General features: G+C 35.8%; 1 protein-coding gene and 1 long non-coding RNA gene across 2 annotated transcripts; both read right to left on the reverse strand.

Annotated features, from left to right (window-relative positions):
* Nucleotides 1-12,879: 12,879 nt before the first annotated feature.
* On the reverse strand, nt 12,880-13,329 carry LOC121260896. Its single transcript, XR_005939802.1, has 2 exons — nt 13,078-13,329; nt 12,880-12,976 (listed from the first exon to the last, which is right to left on the reverse strand). It is a non-coding gene; the product is annotated as an uncharacterized LOC121260896 (long non-coding RNA).
* Nucleotides 13,330-23,133: 9,804 nt separating this feature from the next.
* Nucleotides 23,134-24,314, reverse strand: LOC121261594 (bZIP transcription factor 11-like). The gene has a single exon (XM_041164036.1). The coding sequence runs from the start codon at nt 23,786-23,788 to the stop codon at nt 23,300-23,302; it is 489 nt and encodes a 162-aa protein (XP_041019970.1). The 5' UTR covers nt 23,789-24,314; the 3' UTR covers nt 23,134-23,299.
* Nucleotides 24,315-25,786: the final 1,472 nt, after the last annotated feature.

Raw genomic sequence — 25,786 nt, forward strand, 5'->3', positions numbered from 1 at the left:
GTATGTGTGTGTGGTATTCGATTGAAACTATATGTAGGAGGTATTGTCTATTACTATTTAGCATTCATCATTTTCTCTCTCTTTATTTATCTTTAGGTGTATTATTTAGTCGGTTGAAACTGTATCTAGGAGGAACTTCAATTAATGGTCACGAGGCTCTCTAGGGGTTTTTTTTTTAATAAGTACACTATTTTGCAAAGCAGTTGCTTTTTTTTGTTTGTTTTTTGCAATACAAACAATATCTGTGACAATGAACATATTTTTTTACCTTTGTTCCATCATATAAGAAGGTGCATGATTTTACTATAGCAATCGTGTCCAACATTTTGATGGCTTCAATAAGGTATAATTCATTTATCATTGTTTACTTTTAAATTATATTATTTTTTTAGTATAACAGACTCATTTCTTTAGGATTCTCATCTTCTTCCATTTTTCGTCGTTGTCGTCGTCGTCATCTTCATCATTTTCTTTTTCTCTTTCCACTTCTGCTTTTGTGGCCTTCATCATCCTCCTCCTACTTCGACTCCTACTCCTACTCTGACTCCTATGCTTACTCCAACTCTCTTCTCCCTTCTCTACGCTCTTCATCCTCATCATTCCTTTACTCCTCCTAATTTTGGGTGTGTGTGGGTGTGAATTTGAGTGCATGTGCGGGATGTGTGTTCATGTACGTGTGCTTGGGTGGGTGAGTGTTTGTGCTTGCTCGCATGTGCATGTAGCAATTGCAATTGTATGTTGGAGGAACTCAGCTTTAACATCTACAAATTCTACAAACATGCAAAGGTATTGTGTCTTATTTTTTACCAGTGCTTTTTCATTTTCTCTCACTATTTATCTTTATGTGTATTATTTACTCGGTTGAAATTGTATCTTAGAGGAACTCCAATTAGTGGTCACCAAGCTCTATAGGTGCTTTTTTTTAATAATTGTACACTACTTTGCAAGGAAATCGCTTTTTTTGTTTTTTGTTTTTTGTTTTTTTGTTTTTTGTTTTTTTGTTTTTTTTTTTTTTTTTTTTTTTTTTTTTTTTTTTTTTTGCATTACAAACAATATTTATGACAATGAACATATTTTCAGCCTTTGTTCCATCATATAAGAAGGTGCATGGATTTTACTATAGTAGTATCATCTAACATTCTGATGGCCTGATAAGGTATAATTTATTTATCAATATTTAATTTTAAAACTGCTTCAGTAATTATCTATTTACTAGGTAGTATTTATATTTATTTTGTTAACCTAAAAATTATAATTTTTTTCTTCATTTTTCTCATCTTCTCCCATTCTCCGCCATTGTCATCATCTTCATCATCATCATCTTTTTCATTTACTTCTTCTCGTTCCACTTCTGCTACCCCTCCTTCTTCATCCTCCTCCTACTCTAACTCCGACTCCTACGCCTAGTTCAACTCCCTTCTCCAACTTCTATGCATTCTCTTCTTCATCTTCTTCTCATCTTTCCTCTACTCCTCCTCCTCCTCCTCCTCCCACGACTCCAACTGCTACTCCTGCTCCAACTCCCTACTCTCATTTCTAAGCATTCTCTTGCTCCTCCTCCTCCTCATTTTTATTTGGTTTTGGGTGTGTGTGGGTATAGGTGCTTTCTCATTTTCTCTCTATTTATCCTTATGTGTATTATTTATTCAGTTGAAACTGTAGCTTGGAGGAACTAAAATTAGTGGTCACCATGCTCTATAGGTGTTTTTTTTAATACATTTACACTACTTTGCAAGTCAATTGATTTTTTATTTAGTTATTTTTTGCATTACAGACAATATATATGACAATGAACATATTTTTAGACCTTTGTTCCATTATATAAGAAGGTGCATGAATCTTACTATAGTAGTTGTGTCCAACATTCTGATGGTTTCAATAGGTATAATTTATTTATCGATGTTTACTTTTGAAATCATGTTCTTTTTTAATATAACGTACTCATTCATTAATTTTCCATTTACTAAGGACTATTTATATTCATTTTTAACCTAAAAATTAAAAATAAAATCCTTCATTTTTCTCATCTTCTCCCATTCTCTGTCATCATCGTCATCTTCATCTTCATCTTCATCTACTTCTTCCCCTCCTCTTCCTCCTCCTTCCTCATCCTCCTCCTACTCTGACTTTTACTCCGACTCCAACTCCATCTCTGACTGCAACGCCTACTCCAACTCCCTTCTCTCTCCTTTAATACACCTTCTCTTCATCTTCTTCTCATGCTTCCTCTACTCCTACTCGTACTCCAACTCCAACTCCAACTCCCTACTCTCATTTATTCATCTCCTCCTCCTCAGTTTGCTTTGGTTTTGGGTCCATGTAGGTGTGGGTTTGAGTGCATGTACAGGGGTGTGTGTTCTTGTGGATGGGTGGGTGAGTGTGCATGCTTGTTTGCGTGTGCATGTAGTTGTGTGCGTGTGTGTGGTACCCGATTGAAATTGTATATAGGAGGAACTTAGCTTTGACATCTACAAATTCTACAAGCATGCAAAGATATTGTGTCATATTGTTTCTAGTGCTTTCTCATTTTCTCTCTCTATTTATCTTTATGAGTATTATTTACTCGGTTAAAATTGTATCTTGGAGGAACTTCAATTAGTGGCTTTATAGGTGCTTTTTTTGTTTGTTTTTTGCAATACAGACAATATCGATGACAAGGAACATATAAGAAGGTGTATGAATTTAGCAGTCGCGTCCAACATTTTGATGGTTTCAATAAGGTTTAATGTATTTATCAATGTTTATTGTTGAAATTATGTTCTTTTTTGGTAAAACATATTCTGCTTCAATATTTTTCCCTTTTTTTAATAATAATTTTCCATTTAGTAGGGAATATCTATATTTATGTTATTAATCTAAAAATTCTAATTTTTCCTTCATTTTTCTCATCTTCAACCATTCTCCACCATCGTCGTCGTCGTCGTCGTCCTCCCCCCTCTTCTACTTCTTCTCCTCCTTCCTCTACTTCTTCTCCTCCTCCAACAGTGACATCGATTCCGACTCCCTTCTCCCTCTTCTTCGCCTTCTCATCCTCTCATCTTCTTCTCGTCTTTCCTTTACTTCTTCTACTCCTGCTTCTGCTTCTCCTCCTCCTCCTGCTCTTCCTCCTCCTACTCATACTCATACGCCTATTCCAACTCCTTACTACATCTTCTTAATCTCTCACTTCTGCCTAATTCACCTTCATTTCTTCTGGTATTATTCTATTTTGCTTTCATGTATTTTCTCACATTCCTCGAAAGCTTTCTTGTGTTATTCTTCTAAACTTGTTCTTGAAATTTTATTATTTAGCTAGATAGATCCATGAATTTTGCTGGATTTTGGGTGTGTGTGGTTGTGTGTGCATGTACAGGGGTGTATGTTCGTGTGCGTGTGGGTGGGTGGGTGGGTGGGTGGGTGTGCGTGCTTGTTTATGTCTGCGTGTGGTTGTATGCATGTGTTATTCGATTAAAACTATATGTAGGAGGAATTCAGTTTGGACATCTACAAGTTTTATAAGCATGCAAATGTATTGTGTCTAACTTTTCAGCAGTGCTTTCTCATTTTCTCTCTATATTTATTTTTATGTGTATTATTTATTCAGTTGAAATTGTAACTTGAAGGAACTCCAATTAGTTGTCATCAGGCTCTATAGGTGCTTTTTTTAATACATGTACTACTTTTCAAGGCAATTGCTTTTTTTTGTTAGTGTTTTGCATTATAGAAAATATCTATAACAAATTTTTTTTTTGCCTTTGTTCCATCATATAAGAAGGAGCTTGAATTTTACTGTAGTTGTCATGTCCAACATTATGATTACTTCAATAAGATATAATTTATTTATCAATGTTTACTTTTGAAATTATATTCTTTTTTAGTATAACGTACTCTGCTTCAATAATTTTTCATTTACTAGGGAATATTTATATTTATGTTATTAACCTAAAAATTCAAAATTTTTCCTTCATTTTTCTCATCTTCCCCCATTCTCCGCTATCATCGTCATCATCTTCTTCTTCTCCTCCTCCTCCTTCCTCTACTTCTTCTGCTTTTCCTTCTCCTCCTCCTCCGACTCCAACTCCTACACCTACTTCGACTTCTACTCAAACACCTACTCCTACTTCGACTTCTATGCCAAATCCCCTTCTACAAGCATGCTTTCTCATTTTCTCTCTCTATTAATCTCTATTAATCTTTATGCGTGTTATTTATTCAGTTGAAACTGTATCTTGGAGGTATTCCAATTAGTTGGAATTAGACTCTAAAGGTGCTTTTTTCAATAGTACAGTACTACAAGGCAATTGCTTTTTTTTTTTTTTATTCACGATTATAGACAATAAGGACATGGAACATATTTTTTTGCTTTCGCTCTATCATATAAGAAGATGCATGAATTTTGCTGGAGCAGTCACGTGCAACATCTGATGGCATCCATAATTTATTTGTTTTTTTTTTTTGTTAAAATGTTCTTTTTAGTATAATCTCTGCTTCAGTAATTATTCCTTTTACTAGGGAAAAAACTAAATATTCTTATTTTTTCCTTCATTTTTCTCATCTTCTCCCAATGTTCGCCATCATCTTTGTCGTCATCATCTTCTTCTTCTCCTCCTTCCCCTCATTCTTCTCTTTATGGTCCTCCTCCTCCAACTCATACTCTTACTCCCTTATTTGTCTTCTTCATTTTCTCCTCATCTCCATCTTCTTCGTCTACTTCTTCCTATTTCTCTCTTCTACCTTTTTCACCTTCTTTTCTTATATTATTCTTCTCTTCTCCTTTCATATATTTTCTCATGTTCCTCAAAGGCATTCTTTGTTCTTTTTCTCAACTTATTCTTGGGTTTTTTTATTTAGAAAGATCCATCAATTTTGCTTTGGTTTTGGATTTGTGTAGGTGGTGTGCCTACATGTGGGTGTGTGTTTGTGTGCATGTGGGTGGATGGGTGGGTGTGCATCTGTGTTTGCGTGTGCTTGTGGTTTTGGGCTTGTGTGTTATTCGATTGAAACTATATGTGTTATTATTCGTTGTGTGTGGGTTTGTGCGAATGAGAGTGTGGGTGTGCACGCATAATGTACTCTCCACTTTCGATTTTTAGAATGGGAAAACGGGAGAAGATGTGAAAATGAAGAAAAAAACTAGAATTTTTAGGTTAATTTCATAAACATATATATATTTCCTAGTGAAAGGAAAAATCGGAAGTGGAGAGTACATTATACTAAAAAAGAATCACCTAAAGTTGGTACTAGGAGAGCTTGGAACACCAGTTGTTCACCAAACATAATAAGTGTGAGTTTTGAAGAACTAAAGAGAAGGATAACCACAACCACTGTGTTAGCATTACTAGAGCCCCACAAGTAATTTGTGATGTATATTGATGCATCAAAATATGGACTATGATTGTGCCCGAATGTAAGAAGGAAGGGTAGTAGCTTATGCATCTAGAAAATCAAAGAATCACGAGAAGAACTACCCCACTCATGATTTGGAGTTAGCAGTTGTAGTATTTTCCTTAAGATTTGGCAACACTGGAGAAGTGTGTGAAGTACACACGGATCATAAGATTTTGAAATATCTCTTCACCGAGAAGAACCTCAACATGAGAGAATGGAGATGGCTAGAGACTATAAGCAACTATTGGTGCGAGATCAAGTCCCACTTATAACATCCCATATTTTAGTGTATTTTTATTGAAAGATTATTTTTATTAATTCAAAAATTTATTCTCTTTTTTTAAAATTGTCGGATTTTTAAATGGTTTATTTTATTATCTTTAATTGTGAAAATTAAATTTGATATGTTTCCTTAATATTGTTGTTATGCATTTAAATTGTTCTTCATTTTAAATTAATTGATTGTTAATTTAATTATTTTATTTTCATTTTATCATTACGTTTAAATTATTTTAATTGACTTGCTATTTTGAAATCTTTTTCGTTGGATCATTTTTGGTGACTCAATATGTGAGGATTAGACTCATTTCTTTCCCTCCATTTTTCTTTTTCCTTTTTCTTTCCTCTTCTCTTTCTTTTTCTCTCCTCTCTCTCTCTCCTCCACGAAGCCTCTCCTCTCTCCCTCCCCGTCCGTTTCTCTCTTCTCCCAGCCCGCCGCCGCCCCGCCGCCGCGACCGGCACCACCCAGCCCATTAGCTCCCCCTACCTCCGGCGACCACCCCCTCCAGCTCCTCCCACGCCGTCATTAGCTCCCATGCCCATCACCAAGCCACGGCACCCTTTGAACTCGTGCGCCGTCGTCGCGCCACCTCTAGCCACCATCTCTTCACCACTTCATCCTCAACCTCATAGCAACACAATGCACCCATCCTTAGCCCCGATCTACCACCGGTGAAGCGCATCCATCAACATTTCCATTTTGGGCTTTGTGGTCTTCGACTGCCCTCTACGCTGCCAACCACGGCCAACCATCACCACCACTAGCTTCACCGACATCCCTAAGCCCTTTCCTATCAATTTCGGGTCTTGGTTTGTCCCCATTCAAAAGTGAGTTTTTGAGACCCACGACTACGGTGTATATTGCACTGTTAAGTTGCTGAGCCGCCACTTCTTGCACCTCCATGATCATTTGGAAATCATTATATAGCACTGTAAGTATTTTTCCAAAGAACTATACTGATTTAAATATATTTTTGCACTAACTCATATTATTGTGATCTAATTGGTTATGCCGGACTGAGTCCGAGGAGTTCGGGGGTCGGATGGATTGTGGACGTAGTTGTTGTGTGTTTGGTTTGCATTGTTGGTTGTTGGTATGGTGTTGTTCATGTACATGGCATATTGCACGCATGATCATGTGTGTAAATGAAACTGGGTTTTCGTGTACATGCATTCATATTCATGTGATTATTGAAAACTGAGTTTTCATGTATTAAAGGATTTTTGGGTGCGTGTGTATCACGACCCCAAGCCGAAATGGGGCATTATCTCGGTGGAGCTCCTCTGGTCACTCAGGAGCGGAATATACTGAGTGACATCCCCTGGGTTGTCGTTGGGCGACAACGGGATCAGACAAAATGGTCTCGTGCCAACTCTGTGGCCCCTCTGCTAGCGGGGGCTAGAGGATGCTTGGCCACGAACGCGCTGGGCGCGAAACTGGGCATCGCTACGTAGCCAGAACGTGCGGATGGTCCTTAGGGGAGATAATGGTGCATTGGTAAAATAGATTAATGGGCTGTTTTCTTAGAAAATAGCATGTGTTGAATAAAAGGATTTGTATGTGATTTATTTTCTGGAAAAATGATGTTTTATTGATTTTGGTCATTTTCTGGAAAAATGACGGATTATTATTTTTGGACCAAAATGAGATTTTGGCGTGTGTTGAAAAATATCATTTTTTCCAAAATATCCATTTTCGGGATAAATGATATTTTTGGATCTGATGCATATTTCATCATATGCATGCATGTTAGTTGCACTAATATGTTTTTATCTCATGGTTGTTTGGTTTATACTTACATGCGGTACCGTTCTATGGTAACGCAGATTTTGATGCAGAGGAGGATGAGGGTGAGCCTGAGGATTCGGCTCCACCCGAGGCGTGATTGAGATCACTCGCATTTGGTTTGAGACTTATATTATATTTTATTTGGGATGACTGTATAACTCTTTTAATCATTTTACTTATGTTAGTTTGTATTAAAAAATTCTGGTACTTAGTTGACTTATTTATATTTATCTGCTGCGTTGTTGTTGTACACTATTGCTTGTACACACACTTGACACTTTCGTTAGGATGCGTGACCGTGTTGTCATCATTCTGGCGTCTCGATTCCTGTGTTTCCTTACATGGGGGTCACGGGTGCACACCACTCAAGAAAAGCTAATTTAGTTGTTTTTACGTTAAGTCATAGGTCTAAGGACGTAGGAGCTTCCATTGGTGTAGTTTCACTTCTTGAGGAAATAAGGCATTTGTTGGTGAAGGAATCACCGTAGGAGTCTAAAGATCAAGAGTCTAGAACAACATCAATACCATGGGTCTAGACCTCGAGGCAAGCTCAAGGGGGGACTAAGGATATTAAGGCCAAAATCCTCCTGAGGTATGGTTGACAAAGGATTGGGTGAGGCCGTCGTGGGTTGTCCTAAGGCAAACTCCAGAAAGGTCATGGGTTATTAACCAAGGCAAACATGATGGGGGGACTACGGCTGTTGAGGCCGTGATTTTTCTAAGAGGAAATTTAATGGAGGATCGGGTGAGTTCACAAGTTGTCCGAAGACAAACTTGAGAGGGCACCAAGTAGGGATGCAAGTTGCCCTTAGGCAAATTTGAGGTGGGACTAGGGTTGAGGCTACTATCATCCCAAGGCAAACTCAAGGGCAGATAAGGTGAGGGCACAAGTATTCCCTCGACAAATTCTAGTGAGGAACTAGGGGTAGCAATCGTCTAGAGGTAAACTTGAGAGAGATCTTGGGTTGCAAGTAGCAATCGTCTAGAGGTAAACTTGAGCGAGATCTTGGGTTGCAGGTAGCAATCGTCCAGAGGTAAACTTGAGGGAGGGTTGGGCAAGCCTACAAGTTGCCCTGAGGCATATTCGAAGCAAACTGTAGCTACCTAGGCCATAATCAATCATCCTGAGGTAGATTAGAAAGGGGACCAAGGCCAAGCAAGGTTGCAAGTCACTCTAGGGCAATCTCAGGGGGAAAATAAGGTTGTTGAGGCCACAATCGTACTAAGGCAAACTTATGGAAGATTGGAAGAGCCAGCGAGTAGTCCTAAGGAAAACTTGAGGAAGAATCGGTCAAAACCGCAAGTCACCTTGAAGCATACCCGAGGGTGGGATTGTGGCTGCATAGGTTGCGGATCATTCGCAAATTGGAGGGGGGGGACTAAAGGCATATTTGGGTAATGAGATGAAATGAGAATTTTTTGAATAGTAGTGAAAGAGAAAAAGTTGAGTAAAAATATTATAAAGTTAAAAAATTGTTTGAATGTTATTTTTGCTTTGTAATTTGAAAAACGTTGTATTATTTTTTATGTTTTGTTTGTAAGTTTAGGAAAAGTTGTAATAATTAGCTAATGATTATATGAAAAAGTCAAAAATTTAAAATTGAAAAGTGATTTTTGGGAAGGAAATTTTGAATCTCAACAACCCCTAAAGTTGCTAAGGGACCAATCATCTTGAGGTAGACTCAAAGGGAGGATCGAGCGAGGGCGCTTGTCGTCCAGTGGCAAACTCGAGGGAGAACTAGGTAAGGTTGGAAGTTGACCTGAGGCAAACTTGAGAAAGGATCGATGGAGGATCAAGTGAGGTCACGGGTCATCCCAAGGAAAACTCGAGGAAGACTGGGGCTGCTGAGACACGCTCGAGGGTGGATCAGGATTGGGTGAGGCCGTTGTCCCAAGGTAAACTCTAGGGGGACTAGGCCACTAAAGGTGTGATCATCTTGAGGTAGAGTCAAGGATGATTGAGAGAGGTCGTGCATCATCCTAAGGCAAACTCGAGGAGGATCAGGTGAGGCTAAGGTCATCTTAAGGTAAACTCTAGTGAGGATTGGGGAAGGCCGAAAGTCATCCCAAGGTAAACTTTTTTTTATAAGTAAAAAATTTATTAATACCAATAGGCATAGCGATGTATACAAGAGAAAACGCCTAGTTGGGGTGGAAAAGATATAAGGAACAATAAACCAAACAAAGCCCTAGCCTAACAACAAACCCATCTAGGAAAATGAACCTAACAAAGCCCAAGCCCAAAGATGCGCCTGCCCCAAACCACCACCAGTGCACCAATGCCTATCCCACCAAACCCCAAGCCTCCCAAGGTAAAAACTTAAAGGAGGGAGTAGGCGAGGATCGTCCTGAGGCAACTTGGGGTCCCCTCCGTCAAGTCTACATTGAGAATATCACTACCTCACCAACTCCCCCCCCCCCCCGCGCGCGCGCGCCCGCGGAAGTTTTCCTTTGAAAACTTGCAGTCTAGTTCAATCCTCACTCAAGTTTGCCTCAGAATGATCGTAGCCTCTGCAGCCTAGTCCCACCTCAAGTTTGCCTTTGGGTTGCCCTCAAGGTGACTTGCAACCCTTCCACCCTTACAAGTTTGCCTCAGGATGACCCACGGCCTCGCCCAAAAGGGCGAAGTTGCGGATCACTTTGAGGTAAAACTTGAGATGACCCATGGCCTAAGGAGCACTAGTCCCCACTCACGCCTCAAGGCGACTTGAGGTTCCGCCCGATTCTCCCTTGAGTTTGCCATGACCTTACCCAATCCTCCCTCAAGTTATCCGAGACGCAGCCTCAACAACTTAGTCTCCCCTCCAGTTTGCCTCGAGGCAACTTACAGACTTGTCAAGTAAACCTTACACCCAAGATCCCCCTCAGGTTTACCTTAGGGCGATTTGCAGCTTCTTCCTATCCTAACTCATAAACTACTGGCAAGGAGTCTTGAAAACCGGGTACGTCCCCTCAATGCCGCAAGCCAGTCACGAATGCCATGACCATACAACCTTCAGGGAATAATTAAGGCAGGTGTACGTCCCTCCAATGTCCCAAGCCAATCGCAAATGCCTCATCCACACAGATGTACGTGCCTCCAATGTTCTAAACCGTTTGTGGACACCACGTCCTCGCGACCTGCATAAACTTATGAAGACGGGGTATGTCCACCTGACACCCCAAGCCGATCAAGCAAGCATTTCACTTCCTCCACTACACTACATATGTCATTGAAGTAAGAATATCATAATAAATCTATATATCTATAGGGTTGAGGTCACAATCGATAACCATAAAGACGAACCTCAACTTTCAGAAAGCATTGTTGGCTCCGGAGGAGGTGTTCAAGAAGCAGAACGTCCTTTAAGTGGAGGAGCTAGGCCCAACTTCTCCCTCAGATCTGAGTGGTTTTCCCTCTTTTCGATGAACTATCTGTTCAAAAAAATACATCGAAGACAAAACAGTTGCAATTTACGCTGCATCATGATACTTTTATTTGTTGAGGTAGAGGCCCAGATTAAAACCTGCTGTAATTATAGGCCCTATGATTTCTCGAGACTTCTTTGGCTTCCAAGTCTTAATTCTCATGCCACCAAGGTTATTTAAAAGCTTCCCACCCTGATATTAAGAGAAGGGATATTAAAAAATGCTGGAAACGACTAAACAAAATGAAACTTCAAGATAGAAAGTTCAATGAAAGAGAGAAACAATTTGATGCCAGTCCACTTTTAGGTCACAGAAGAGTAATTACTACACTTTATAGCTAGACAAGAAATACATAAGCTTGGCTTTGGATGTTATTATTACTGGATATACAGTATCTAAAGACAGCAATGAAGTGGCTTTGGACGATTTCCAAGATTGACACCACTTTTTATGTAAAGCAAAAGGATCATCAATTTGAAGCATTCTAATATATCTAAACAGAAATTAAAACATCAGGTACATTGAGACCTTCCACTAAAGTTTCCTTGTGAAACTAAGGTTAAATAAAGCTAGTTCTAGCTTGGTAATGGAGATCTTCTTAGCTAGCCAGATTAATTCTGACATGCTTATTTATCATCACTTATCAACCCGTAAAAACGTATAAGCTCATATCACCTCTCATTGAAGATGCCTACCCAACATTTGAAATCATCTGCATCCCTATATATATTCGGTTCAAGCAGTTTGATATGCAAACCAGCTTTTACATTCTTTTTCCACAAGAAGAACATTCATGCTCTATTTTATAGGAATGAATTGCAAAATGTTCTCGAGTGTTCTACTTTTCAGATTATAAAGTTTCCACCATCTTCAAGAAAGCAAAATCAAGCATAGATATTCGAAGTCAAAGCTAGGCAGGATATAAAAAAGGTTCGATTACATTAACAACTACATCAATATCCTCGTCGTCGCCAAAAGGGTTGGTTTTGGGATTTGGGGTTAACAGCACAGGTTCCGAACCAGCTCGTCTTGCAGGCTTAAAAGTTTGCTAAGCATCTGATTCATTATCTGAATCAAAGGGGTTATAACTAGAAGAAGATGGAAAGATGCCAACGGGAATAAAACATTAACTTATATATAGAATTTGATCCTTTTGGAGATGATGTGAATCAAGAACTATGTTAGGTCCCTTGTAAACGTAAATAGCAATACTCAAGAAAATGTCCTCTTCGGGTGAGGATGTACCACAGTTTTTACTAGAATAAATTTTGCTGCTTTTCATTGATAACTCACGGCTGCTTAAATAGCAGTCCACGTACTAACTGAAATAAGGGAAATTGACTAACTGAAATAAAATGCAGCAGACTCCACGTACTAACTGAAATAAAAATGCAGCAGAAGATAACATAAAACAGAGGATAACGGCAAGCCAAAATGTCTCTAACGGCTATGACCCAGTCCATGCACGTATGCACGCCTTTCCCATGCACTACGTCCTTACATCCCGCTTTCGTCGCCCGTCTAACCTCCTCCCAAATATTTGGGATTTGGTTTGAATCCCCTGGCTGAACGTCGTGGTTTATCAAACTATTTGTTACTCAGTTTAGTTTGGATCAACTCATCTCAACTTATCATTACAATTTTTTTAGATTTCAATACAAAATATAATAAACAATTCAACTTTTTCAAATTCTAAAATAATATTAATATTTTATCATCTCACTTCAATATCTAAACACAACTTAAATGACTTTTGTGAAAGCCAATGACAAAGAAGCAAAGACTCTAAGGCTACGTTTACGTTTGGATACTAAGAGTACCTCAAGTACTCTCATTACTATTCTTTATTTTATTATTATTTTTCACTTACTTCTTTTATTATTCATTACTTTTTACTTACTATTCATTATTCTATTATTATTTTTTTATTAATTTTTTACTGCTATTCATAAATATTCTCAACACTTCTTATATATTTTCACTATCCAAATATAAAAGAGGGAGAGAAAGAGATAGGGAGAACGACGGAGACATAAAAAAGGAGAATTAAAAAAGTACTGCATTGCATTGATGTGCAAAAGCAAAAGATGTACCATTCAAAACAATTAAAAAATGCCATTCCCCAGTTTTTCTCTGCAATCACAGAAAGCAAGAACAGATAGGTATTACAAACGAAGCAAGATCGAGATCCAGGAACAGAATCAGAAGAAAACAAACAAAGACCGGAGGAGTACCAGAATCGGTTGCCAAGAAGAAAATAAATCAGGGAAAAATCTTTGGTCTCCGAGTCCCACAAAGAAAAGCTTCCTACACGAGCCAATCTATATGCACTTTGTAGAAAAATTGATAGAACGGACCCGAGGATACAAACCTCAATGTGAGAGAAAAGAGAGTACTCAAATGGAACTCTCTCTCTCTCTCTCTCTCTCTGGATGTATGTGTTTATTTGCGGGTGAAGAAGATGAAACACAGGTGAGAGGCGCCAGAGGAAATGCAGAGTACTCAAATAGCCTTCTGAAAAGTTTTTCTTCGACAAGATTTTGGACCGTTGGAATTCTTCACCATCTTTTGAAATCTTCGATCCGCTGTCTTTTTTAAGTGCAGATTACCTTTTTCTGTAAATAGTACAGCTATTTACAATTTTTTATTTTTATTTTTTTGAGAGTGCTCCCTTACAAGTTAATTGTAAACAGTAAACACACACATATTAATTGTCACTCGAACAAAAATACATATAAATATAGAATTACCAAAAACACGTGGTTAACTAAAAGAATTATAAAAAGCTATTTATCTAAACAAGATTTAAAAATTCAGTTTAACTAATTATTCTTTTGAAAAAGTTAAATAAATATTTTTAAACAAATTTTTTTTAATTAATTTAACTTATAAAATCTGTGTAAACAAGAGAATTCTGAAAAATTAGTTAACTAAGAATTTAAAAGACAAAAACTATTCAACTAAAACCTAAAAGACTTTGAAAAATTAAATAAATTCAAAAGTTCAATTACCTGAAAATTACTCTATGTGAAGAGAGTTTTTAGGGTAAACTGATTTTTTATAATTAAGTTATTTTTTAAGAACCCATTTTTTAGGTTAAAGTATTTTTTTTAAGTGAAAAGGTTTTTTGAAATATTGAAAAATATTAAATAAATAAGCTTTCTGTAAATAATATTATTACGTATCAAGCTTGTAAGTTGCAAGATTCTAAACTCAAGTTAATTAAAGTGAAAGTATTCTCTCCCTCTCCCTCTCTCTCCTTCGAGTTTATTTGGCGGATTTAACAATCCTAGTCCTCCCACGAGTATACCACAGAGTGATCACGACCTAAGCAGCCACAATCCCCCTCGAGTATGCCTCAAGGGGAATCGTGACCCTGCCTAATCCACCCTCGAGCCTACTTAAGGATAACCCATGACCTATCTCAATCCTCCCTCGAGTTTACTTCAAGACAATTGTGGCCTTAGCAGCCCTAATCCCCCTCGAGTATGCCTCAAGATGACTTATGGGATTGCCCATTTTTCCCTAGAGTATTCCTCTGAAAGACCCATAGCTTCGCTCGATCCTCACTCAAGTTTGCCCAAGGCAATCGTGACATCAACAACCTTAGTCCTCTCTTGAGTTTACATCAGCACAAATTGTGACCCTGCCCTATACTCCCTCAAGTTTGCATCGGGACAAATCATAGCCTCCGCCGGTTCTCCCTCAAGTTCTCCTCAGGATGATTGTGGCCTCAGCGACATTAATCCCCTCTCATGTTTGCCTCAAAATGACATGAAGTCCTCTTCAATCCATCCTCAAGTTTGTTGCGGTACGACTTGTGAACTCCACTGATAGCCCCCTTGAGTTTACCTCAGGAGGATTGCAGACTTAGCAGCTAAAGTACTCTCTCAAGTTTACCTCGTACCGACTTGTGGCTCTGTCTAGTCCTTCGAGTTTGTTCCAAGACGACTCAAGCCTTGGGAGATCCTCCTTTGAGTTTGTCTCAAGTCGTTACATGGCCTCATCTGATCCTCTCTCAAGTTTACATCAACAACCTTAGTCCTCTCTTGAGTTTACATCAGCACAAATTGTGACCCTGCCCTATACTCCCTCAAGTTTGCCTCGGGACAAATCGTAGCCTCCATCGGTCATCCCTCAAGTTCTCCCCGGGATGATTGTGGCCTCAACGGCCTTAATCCCCTCTCGTGTTTGCCTCAAAACAACATGAAGTCCTCCTCAATCCATCCTCAAGTTTGTTGTGGTACGACCTGCAAACTCCACTGATAGTTCCCTTGAGTTTACCTCAGGAGGATTGCGGACTTAGCAGCTAAAGTACTCTCTCAAGTTTACCTCGTAGCGACTTGTGGCTCTGTCTAGTCCTTCGAATTTGTTCCAAGACGACTCAAGCCTTGGGAGATCCTCCTTCGAGTTTGCCTCAAGTCATTGCATGGCCTCATTCGATCCTCTCTCAAGTTTACATCAACAACCTTAGTCCTCTCTTGAGTTTACATCAGCACAAATTGTGACCCTGCCCTATACTCCCTCAAGTTTGCCTCAAGACAAATCGTAGCCTCCGTCGGTCCTCCCTCAAGTTCTCCTCGGGATGATTGTGGCCTCAGCGGCCTTAACCCCCTCTCATGTTTGCCTCAAAACAACATGAAGTCCTCTTCAATCCATCCTCAACTTTGTTGCGGTATGACCTGTGGACTCCACTGATAGCCCCCTTGAGTTCACCTCAGGAGGATTGCAAACTTAGCAACTAAAGTACTCTCTCAAGTTTACCTCGTAGCGACTTGTGGCTCTGTCTAGTCCTTCGAGTTTGTTCCAAGACAACTCAAGCCTTGGGAGATCTTCCTTCAAGTTTGCCTCAAGTCATTACATGGCCTCATCCAATCCTCTCTCAAGTCTACCTCTAGAGGATTGCATCTTGAGCAACTCTAATCCCTCATTGGGTATGCCTTAGGGCAATATGTGGCCGTGTCTAGTCCATTCTCGAATTTTCTTCAAATTCAACATGGCTGGTCTATCAATTGGCTTTTAATATATCATGGTAGCTTCTAATTCCATGAAGGTCTTGATCATCTTAGGAATATGGGAGTTAAATGTTACAAGTTCGGTAAGTTATAAGTCAGTGTATCGATACACAACTTGATATTTGAGTTATAGTTATAAAAATATACACTAAAAACATTAATACTTTTTTATGCTAACTTAACTAAGAATTCATCACATCAATAGTGGATTAAATGTAACGATGCAGCTTATAAGTAGTATGCTTGTTCAAATTTAATAGTCGGTCTATTTGGAACAAATCCAAGTCTGTTTTCCAACAGGAGACATTCCACTGCTCACTCTAGACCCATTGCTCATACTTTCAGAACGAGCTTCAAAAATAAATAATTATTAAACAGATCAGGCCTTTTTAAATAAATAAATAAATAAGATTCGGAGCTCGAACTTTACAACATATCAAACATTTTCTAAATCTTTTAAAATGTTAATATAATGGGTATATATTAAGTATTACAGTCATAAAAAATTCGATAAAAATAAATTCATCAGTTAATGTAAATTCATATGATACGTTAGATTTACTTGACAAACTAAAACATTTCTTAGTTCTTAATTTAACAATTGGTTTGAGATTTTAATGGTATGTATTTTTCCACGCTAGCTAACATTAGTATTATAAATCTAAGACTAGTGATACTATTAATTGTGATTTGTTATCATCTCTTACTTTTGTTATAAAAATAATAATAATTATTATTTATTACTTATCTACTATAGACACTAAGAAATGATTGTAGTTGAGTTAATTCAATGATCAATAAATATTAAAGATTGCTTGATCTGAGGTGTTTTATTATTATATTTTACTTATTTTTATTTCTTGGTAATTTTTTATGATGCTAGGCGAACGACTTGACAGGTACATTTCATTTTCATGGATATTATAGAAAGGTACATTTCATTTTATAAATGTAATACTCTACATCACTCTTAGATCATCTTTTAATTTTTTTTAAAAACTAATTCAAAGGTTGATGGAGTCATGGACAGTGCCACCTCATCATAGTGGAAGAAAATCAATGGTACAATAATATGGCAGATAGAATTTTTGATCATCAAATAAAGAGTAAAAAAATTAAAACCTGATAATATTATTAAAGCTTTATAATGCTCTGAAAAGTTTGAAAAATAATGAAAACATATTCCACGCTATCATCCCAATCACTTTTTTATGTTGAAGCAATATCGACCTTTAAATTATTTTTTAGGATGATAAAATAATCATATTTATAAAATAAATAATAATAATAATAATAATAATAATATAGTATATAACACTAATCTAATTAATATACACGGCTAGAGTGTATAAGTCTTGCACATGACTTACTTTTAGAAAAGTGAAAATACTTAAGATTTATATAAAAAAATTATTTTTTAATAATAGACTTCACTTTATTTTTTTAAATTAAATAGACGAAACTTACCTCACATTTCTATTTTTTATAATAGTGCGTCAATTTAATTAATGAACCTTCCATATAATAGATATATTATATTTAGCGTGGTTCCTTGGGTAGCTCAAAGGTCAAGCCCGCCTTGGTTAAAATAATAAAACACCTCAGCCGTTTCGTCAATGTTTCCATCACTGCCACATTTATGTATTCGACACGTCTTGGTTGATCATGTCAAGCATGATTACCAGTGAGATATTTTTAGATATTTTATAAATAATAGTGAAGTAATGAGATATTGAGAATACTCGAAATATTAACTCAAGTATTTTTAAGTATTCTTAAATATTCTGTAAATAGTAATGAAAAATTAATGATAGAATATTAAATAGTAGTAAAAAGTATGAGAGTCAAATCATATTAACGGGTCGTATTCGTGTTATGTCAAGACATATATATTATACTTAATAGATAAACCCGAATACGACCTGTTAAAGATTTTATGTCAAAATTTCAAACCCTAACACAACTCATTAAGATAACAGGCTGACACGACATGACCCGTTTTGACCCGTCACTGAATACGAAATAGATTGACACGATACGATATGACCTATTTCAACCAGTTTATATATGTTAATGGGTTGAACAAACCCATTTCAACTCGTTTAACCTAATTGATTTTATATAAATATTAAAATATAAATAATATTTCTAAAAAATAAAAAAATAAATAACTACAAGTCCGAAATTACAATCTAAACAATAAAAATATCAACATTAAAACCTCAACAGTACCAAATATGATAAACACACAATTACACAAATATGATAAACACACGTTATGACCCGTTAAGCAATCATGTTTTAACAGGTAAACTCGTTTTGACCTGTACCCATTAAAGTCAAATCCAAACTTGCTTTTATCATGTCGTGTTCATGTTGGGTTAACAGGTTGTATCACATATTATCACTCCTAATAAAAGGTATGGAAAAAATAATGATAAAATAATGAATAATAATGAGATATTTTCAATACTCAAACTAGGAACGGCTAAGAGATCTTTTATTGCTTTGGTTGCTTTAGTTTTTAACCTTTTAGAGACTATTCATTTTCTTAAGAAAAATGCTAGCGAGCCCGTTTAGGCCCCTTTTTTTTTGCTCGTTTGGTTTTTTTTTTTATCTGTTTTTACTTTTTTTATTTATTTAGTGATTAAGAAAATATTGTTTATTTTTTTTTCACATTATTTTTTAACACTTTTCAATATTTTTAAAAAAAGAAAAAAAATTCACAATAATATTAAATAATATTTTCTTAATCACTAATTAAAAAAAATTAAAAAAAAAAAAACCAAACGGGCAAAAAAAAAGGGGAGCCCGTTTTATTGCTCTTTTCTTAATTAATTAAACCACCCAATTAAGCATGCAACGTACTCCCAATAACAGTCAATAGATATGATATGGTTGATGATGTATTAATTCTTATTAATTAGCCTCAAGTAGAAGATGGGTTATACTTCGATCTTAATCATGGAAGTTAGGTACTGGCCGTCCGGGGGTCTCATGTCATACCTAACTTCTACGTACGTACCGTACTTTTCTTTTCCTCCACTTGAATTAATTAGTACTTAGTGTAAAGCACACGATGGTCATCATGTGGATGAATTATATATATAATATGTATATAGGAAGTGTATTTTTTTCAAGTTTTCTTTTGGTTTAATTTATATTTTACTAGCTAGCTAGCTATTACATGGTGATGAGAGAAACGTAACGTACGTGTTTTAGTTAAAATTAATTTTTTGATCGTTCAAATATATTAATTATATATTGTTCATGTAGAACCATATATATCATGAACTGACAATATTTAGTATAATGTGTGCTGAAATTTTGACACCGAACCATTGCTATATTCAGTGGCCTTTTAATTAGATGAATTTTTGTTTATCAAAATATTGATCATCATCTTGAATTTGTTCGAGTACTAAATATTAAATAAGATGTTCATGTACATAAAATTCAAGTCAATGAAAAGTTTACTATTAGCTCGCGCATGTTCAAATAAAAATTAAACCAATAAGACTACTTAATTAAGTACTCCTCACTATTCACTCGAATTCGACTCGTTTATACCCCTAATCACTGATTGCTTGCAATAGGTTTTTGGTTTATAGGAGTTAATGAAATTTATTAAGAATAAGGAAGAAGTAATTTTGCATCGTTGAAATTCCATGGCCTCATGTTTAGTAATGAATACAAAAAAATGGAAATAAATCAATCTTAAGGAGTAGTTCAGTTGGTCTGGTCTTGGGTTTACTTTTTAATGATCATCAATTCGAGTCTCCTTAAGGTTATTGGAGGTTTACTTGATCGCTAACTTCAAGACCCTATGGGATTAATCGAGGTGTGTGCAAGTTGGCCGGGACATCCATGGTTATCAACAAGAAAAAAAAAAAAAAAAAAAAGAGAGATTGAAATAATTCATCTCTTAGCTCATATGCACGTGACTAATTTCGTTAATATGATACATAAAGCAACATGCATAATGTCTGTAAGTACGTTGCTTTTTTTGTTTTTTGTTTTTTTGCCTCGGAAATAATGCTCAAAATTAATATAGTGATAAAAATAGAGCAATTACATGGAGGATATGGAGAGGAGTCCTGGCTGCTACAACCTTATTAATGAGAACTTGAAATGTTCCTCAAAATTTGTATGCGCGCGCGGACAAAAGATGCAGCATTTCACTGCAATTCAGTGAGGGAAATGCATGCAAGTGGCAACAATGATACAACATGACATTGCTCTTTTTGGATTTGCTGAATATCACATGCATGTGTGAATTCCAATTGGGAGGTAGCTAGATCTTCAGGATCTCTCCCCAGCTCTCAATTGGCTTATATGATAATCACCGCTCACAGGAGTTGAATGCCAGTCATTCTGTCGTCCTTTTCCCCAATCATGTGATGTCCTGTATCGATCAATGTCAGACTCTTGTTTGGCTAAACGTAAAGGCTGATAATTAAGCAGAAGAGTCTCTGCCGCCGAGAGTAGCCGCTCATTTTGACTATACTGCTTTTTCAATTTTTTTTTATTTATATTTTTTTAATATATTTAAATATTTTTAAAAAATAAAAAAATATATGAATATATTTAAAATCATTTCCTTAATCACTAAGTAAAAAAAAAAAAAATTTGTCAAGCAGTCAACTTGAGAGGTCACGTTAAGAGGCAAATTAATTTTTTCCTTAAAAACAAGAAAAAAGCTACTATGCCTCCCCATCTTGCCCACCCTGGTTAATTTTTTTTTTTTTTACTTAGTGATTAAGGAAGTGATTTTAAATGTATTGGTGTATTTTTTTAATTTTTTTAAAATATTTAAATATATTAAAAAATATGAAAAGAAAAAAAAAAAAAAAACTTTTATCGCCCAGTGGTCAAGTTGGGGTGGCATGGTAGCCGTACCCTAAAAACAAACTATTCCGAAAATGCATGTGTCACAATGACAAAGCCGCACGTTGCTCACAGTTGATTCTAGGTTTTAATTTCATTTATCATTTATCTTATCTCAATATCTAAATATTATAAACATAAACATTTTTTTAAAATTTTATAAAATATATTAACTTAAATCATTTTTCTACTATTTATAAATTATTTCGTTACTATTTATAAATCATCTCATCTAGTCTCATTATATAGACAAACCAAGCCTAAGACGTGAGTTAATGATTTTTAGATTATGCTAGCTCAAATAAGAATGTCACGAACTCCTATAATAAAATCTTAAATATTGAATTTTAGGATAATCACCGATTGCGCGAGAGTTAGCTACAACAGCCCATGTTTCATATATAGTTAGGTATAAGACATACATAACTATATATAAAACATACATTTCTTTCAGGTATATATATATATATTGATCTCCTTGACAATAATTTAGGTCTGATCAGCTAGCTCATCATTTAGTGATATTCTTTATATATGTAACGTCTATAAAGTTAGCTCATTTCATCTAAAATCACATCTCACAATACAATTATATATACTTCAAAGACTTTATGAAATATAAATTTACTTTTTCAAACTCAATATATATATTCCTCCACTAGACATCAGAGAAAGACCTCAACAAATGAATTAAAAATTAATTCCATAAAAACTAAAAATATCCATGTCTCAAAAATACCCAAAGTAACAGAAAATAATAAATCAACTAAATAGGATTCTCTAATAAACACTTGTACTCTTTGACACTTATTCATCTACGATCGTCAAACCTCTCAATACTTCATACTCTTGATTTCTAACTGAACCATCAAAATCATCTAAAAATATTGTGAAAATAAGGGATGAGTTATCAATAAGTTAGTAAACAGATAACACATACTAGTATGAAAAATGAGCATTTAGAGAGTTTAGAATGCAGAACAAAATATTTTTTTATTTTTAAAATGCAGAATCATAACATTTTATCAAAAATATCAAAGAGAAACTTTCATAAAAATATTCTTTTCAAAAATATCCTTTAACATAACATACTGAGTATCATTGTCATCATATCAGAGCATCATATCAGAACCGATACCATGCTTAACTCTCGTGGAAGGGTTGTGGATTTGGAGATAGTCAAGCAGAACTTAAATCACTCTACCATCAAAATAGTGTGCACTCATATAGAGACCACTACTCTTACCCGTTGCAGGGTCGTATGCCACTATTATTACCCTTGGCAGGGACATACGCCACTATTATTATTTGTGGCAAGGTCGGAGGCCACTATTATTACCCATGACAGGGTCGAATATCAATATTATAACCCGTGGTAGGGCTGTATACCATTATTATTACCCGTAGCAGGACTATATACCACTAGTATCACCCGTAGTAGAGCTGTGTACCACTATTATCACCTGTGGCGAGACCTTAACGGGACAGAACAGAAAATCATATCAAAAATTTCTCAAATGCCACATCATATTAAAATAGAGTACTGAACAATTCATATCATATTCGTCATATCACACACAGATTCGAAACATCTTCATCTAATTAATGTAAAGATTTTCAAATCTCATATTCGCTCTTTTTACACAATTCAAAAACAAAATGTCAAAAAATAAACTCTTATTTACACTAGTCATGACAAAAAACATATTCTTCTTATACAAGGTTTCATATGTAATGCAGAACACGTGACTGAGATCGTTTTTACATTTCTTTTCAAAACATATCATGTACATTTTTCATAAATTCAACCTCAGTCCTTTCTTTCTTACCTTATTCTCACGCTAGCAAATGCCAGCATGAATATCCAAGTTTCATCATAGTTTATAGGTCCACTATGTCTGCCTAGAGTTCCAATACTAAATTCTTCAAAAAAAAAAAAAAAAAAGAGTTCCAATACTAAACATTATTTAATTACACGTACATATATACTAATACCGGAATTTTTTAAATCCATATATATGTGGTTTCTTACGTGGCAAAAGTCGATTTATTACTGGGCCAATTAACACTTTCCTATCGATTGGCCAAAGCCTGCCACATTAGTTATTACAAAAAAATTTGTGCTTTTATTTTTTTACAAGTTTAATGAATCCCACGATGATATGAATATTATACACGAACTCGTAAGTACCGCAACTCATGTACATATATATATTACTAATACATGATCACGTCATAGAAATCACTTTTGTAGTTTTCAAAAGATGGTTACCTTGCACCAACTTGCAGTATAGAAAGATTAATATATAGAAAACAGAAATACTATTAAATCAATGGATTAAATATTACACAGTTAACCCATTTGCATACCAATAACCCATTTTTCAACTCTGCTAAATAAATCTGTTCACCATTAATCTGTCACGTTTCTTTTTGGCCATCGGCTCCACCTCTGCAAGAACCAATTGGAAACCATACATGAATAAACTAGATAGAACAAGAACCATATTCAGCAACACCAGGAAGCCCAAAGATTGTTACAAAAAGATCATGATCAGTACATAAATACATCTGCAGATGCCATAATGGCCGGATGGTTCAGATAGATAGAACTCCATGGGTGCATGAAGCTATTATCATCATGGGTCTGAATGTCATGATCTTGTTGTGTCTCAAAAAGACCATTTGTGCTGGAGTTCAGATAATTGACGATCTCGTTAAGAGATTCTAGCCTCTGGCTGAGCTCAGCCATCTGAGCTTTTAGAATTGAGTTCTCAGCCTCAATATTCACGTGCACCTGAGAGGTCATGTTCATGCTCGTGAGGATTTGATGGTTCTCTTTTGTGAGCTGGCACACCTGAGCCATCAAATCATCCAGGTGCTTCTGTTTGCGCTGTCTTGATCGGCGCGCCGATTCACGATTTGACAGCATCCTTTTCCGCTTTCTTTGATCCATAACATGTTGCAGATGGTCGCCCTCAGACCCTGAGTTGTGAAGTGCGCTGGACCCTGAAGAAGCAGCTCCAGTACTAGAAGAATCCATATTTGTGGCGTATATATGTTTGAACAATAATAGTGATATTAAGCTCAACAAAAACAAGATCTTTAATATAGATATGCTTTTATATGTATATGAACTATATTATAAAGAAGATCTAATTTCGAAGTGCAGCGAGAGAGGAGGCCCTATTTAGTTCATGAAAAAACGTAAAACCAGTAGAGGAAGACAACAGAGAAGGACTGAACCAAGTGGGTCCTGCGCCGGAGGGTGGAGTTTATCATAAACCCAGAAAGGAGGATTTCACTGACTACCGGAGACATGAGTTTCAAACATCAAGAACAAGATATTTTGCATTAAACAAAAACATGTGATAGCTATAGAATTAAGAAAGATGGAGATCTTGTGCAGAGAGCGATATGGGTTTCTATTGATAGAGTTTCAGAGTCTAGCCTGAAGAGAATCAGATCAAACACCGAGGAAGAGAGACCTAAAATTTTGAGGGGGAAGAAGATGGAGAAGGTTTTGCAGGGTTGCTGGCCTATTTTATAAACCAAAAAGCGCCCACTTGTAATTAAATTATTTGAAAAAATAAAAGCAATTGGGTCTATAAAATATAAAGTAATGACAAAAAAAAATATAAGACAAGAAAGCATGATAAATTTTGTATTGAACTGCAGACCTAGTTGATACTTTGACATGTCCTGTTCACGCGCATGCGCGAAGAGAAGCAGCCCAGCTACTTTCCTTTCTTTCTGATAAAAAAATATTAACATTCAGATTTTCGAAAAAAATATAAAAATATAAAAATTTAAATAATATTAAAAAAATACTTAACATAATTATATAATATGTTAGATCTAATTCATTATAAAAATAATTTTATAATTAAATACACCAAGATGCGCCAGTTACAAATTTAATTGTCGCTAGCAATTATCCTTTTTTTAATTAAAATTTTAAAATTTTAATAAAACTTAAAAATGAGATGAGATAGTTTTAAATTAGAAATTGAATAAAATATTATTAAAATATTTTTTTAATATTATTATTTTTTTAAAATTTAAAATAATTAAATTATTTATTATATTTTATATAAAAATTTTAAAAAAATTATAATAATAAAATAAAATGCGATAAAATGAAATAAAATAAAACGAAACCACAAACGGAACTAGTCCATCCGGCCAAGCCATCTTCTTGACCCAAGCCATATATATTTTCCGTCTGTGTCCCGTGCATTTGCATGTTAATCCTTTACTTGCTTACGTGAAAAGAAATGAAATGAAAGAAAAGACAGTTAGCTGAAGATGTCAGTCATCGTACACGCAGTTACCAATGTACTATTCTGCATGTATCTATGGCAATCTGGGTGGCTCAAAATGCACATGCATGCATCCGTTTCAGACTTCTGATGAACAATGGTCCCCTTCAACTATGTGATGGGAGATAATATTTCAAAATTCAAATGAGGACATGTCTGATATGGAAGATATGGAGCCTGATTATTTTATAAAGAGATTATATGTCAACTTATTAGAATTTCATAAAAAGTTATAGTGTTGATTTTTCTCTTTTTATTTTGCTATTTGTTACCTTGTATAGTGCACATCATTGTCTTGTATAGCTCAACATACTGTACACAAGTTTAATATATATACAATATGACTCCCACATCTTTCTGTGTGGTGAGATTTCTCATTCCATCGATATCTTACTTTCTTCTTGGTATCAGAGCATCCAACACTATGAGGATGGCTCTCTTTCTTTTACTTGCAAACATATCTTCTACTTCGTTAAATGTTGGCAACTTTGTCACATTGAGACTCAAGTTTGAGAATTATCCTCTCTTGCGTGAGCAAGAGCTTGTTGCTTATCTTACAGGTGATGCTACTGCCCCTGCTGTTGTACTTCTAGTTCTAGAGGGCTCAACTGCTCAACCCGTGCCTAACCTAGAGTTCCAAAAATGGAAAACAGTCGATCCCTTACTTAGAGGCTGGATCATTGGAATTTTATATGAAGAAGCTCTTGGAATTGTCATTG

This window comes from Juglans microcarpa x Juglans regia, chromosome 4D (genome assembly GCF_004785595.1).
Source record: "Juglans microcarpa x Juglans regia isolate MS1-56 chromosome 4D, Jm3101_v1.0, whole genome shotgun sequence".
NCBI classification, from domain to species: domain Eukaryota; kingdom Viridiplantae; phylum Streptophyta; class Magnoliopsida; order Fagales; family Juglandaceae; genus Juglans; species Juglans microcarpa x Juglans regia.

Bases quoted from the DNA above. Each gene is read 5' to 3' on its own strand.
- LOC121261594 (XM_041164036.1), bottom strand. From the start codon at position 23,788: ATGGATTCTTCTAGTACTGGAGCTGCTTCTTCAGGGTCCAGCGCACTT.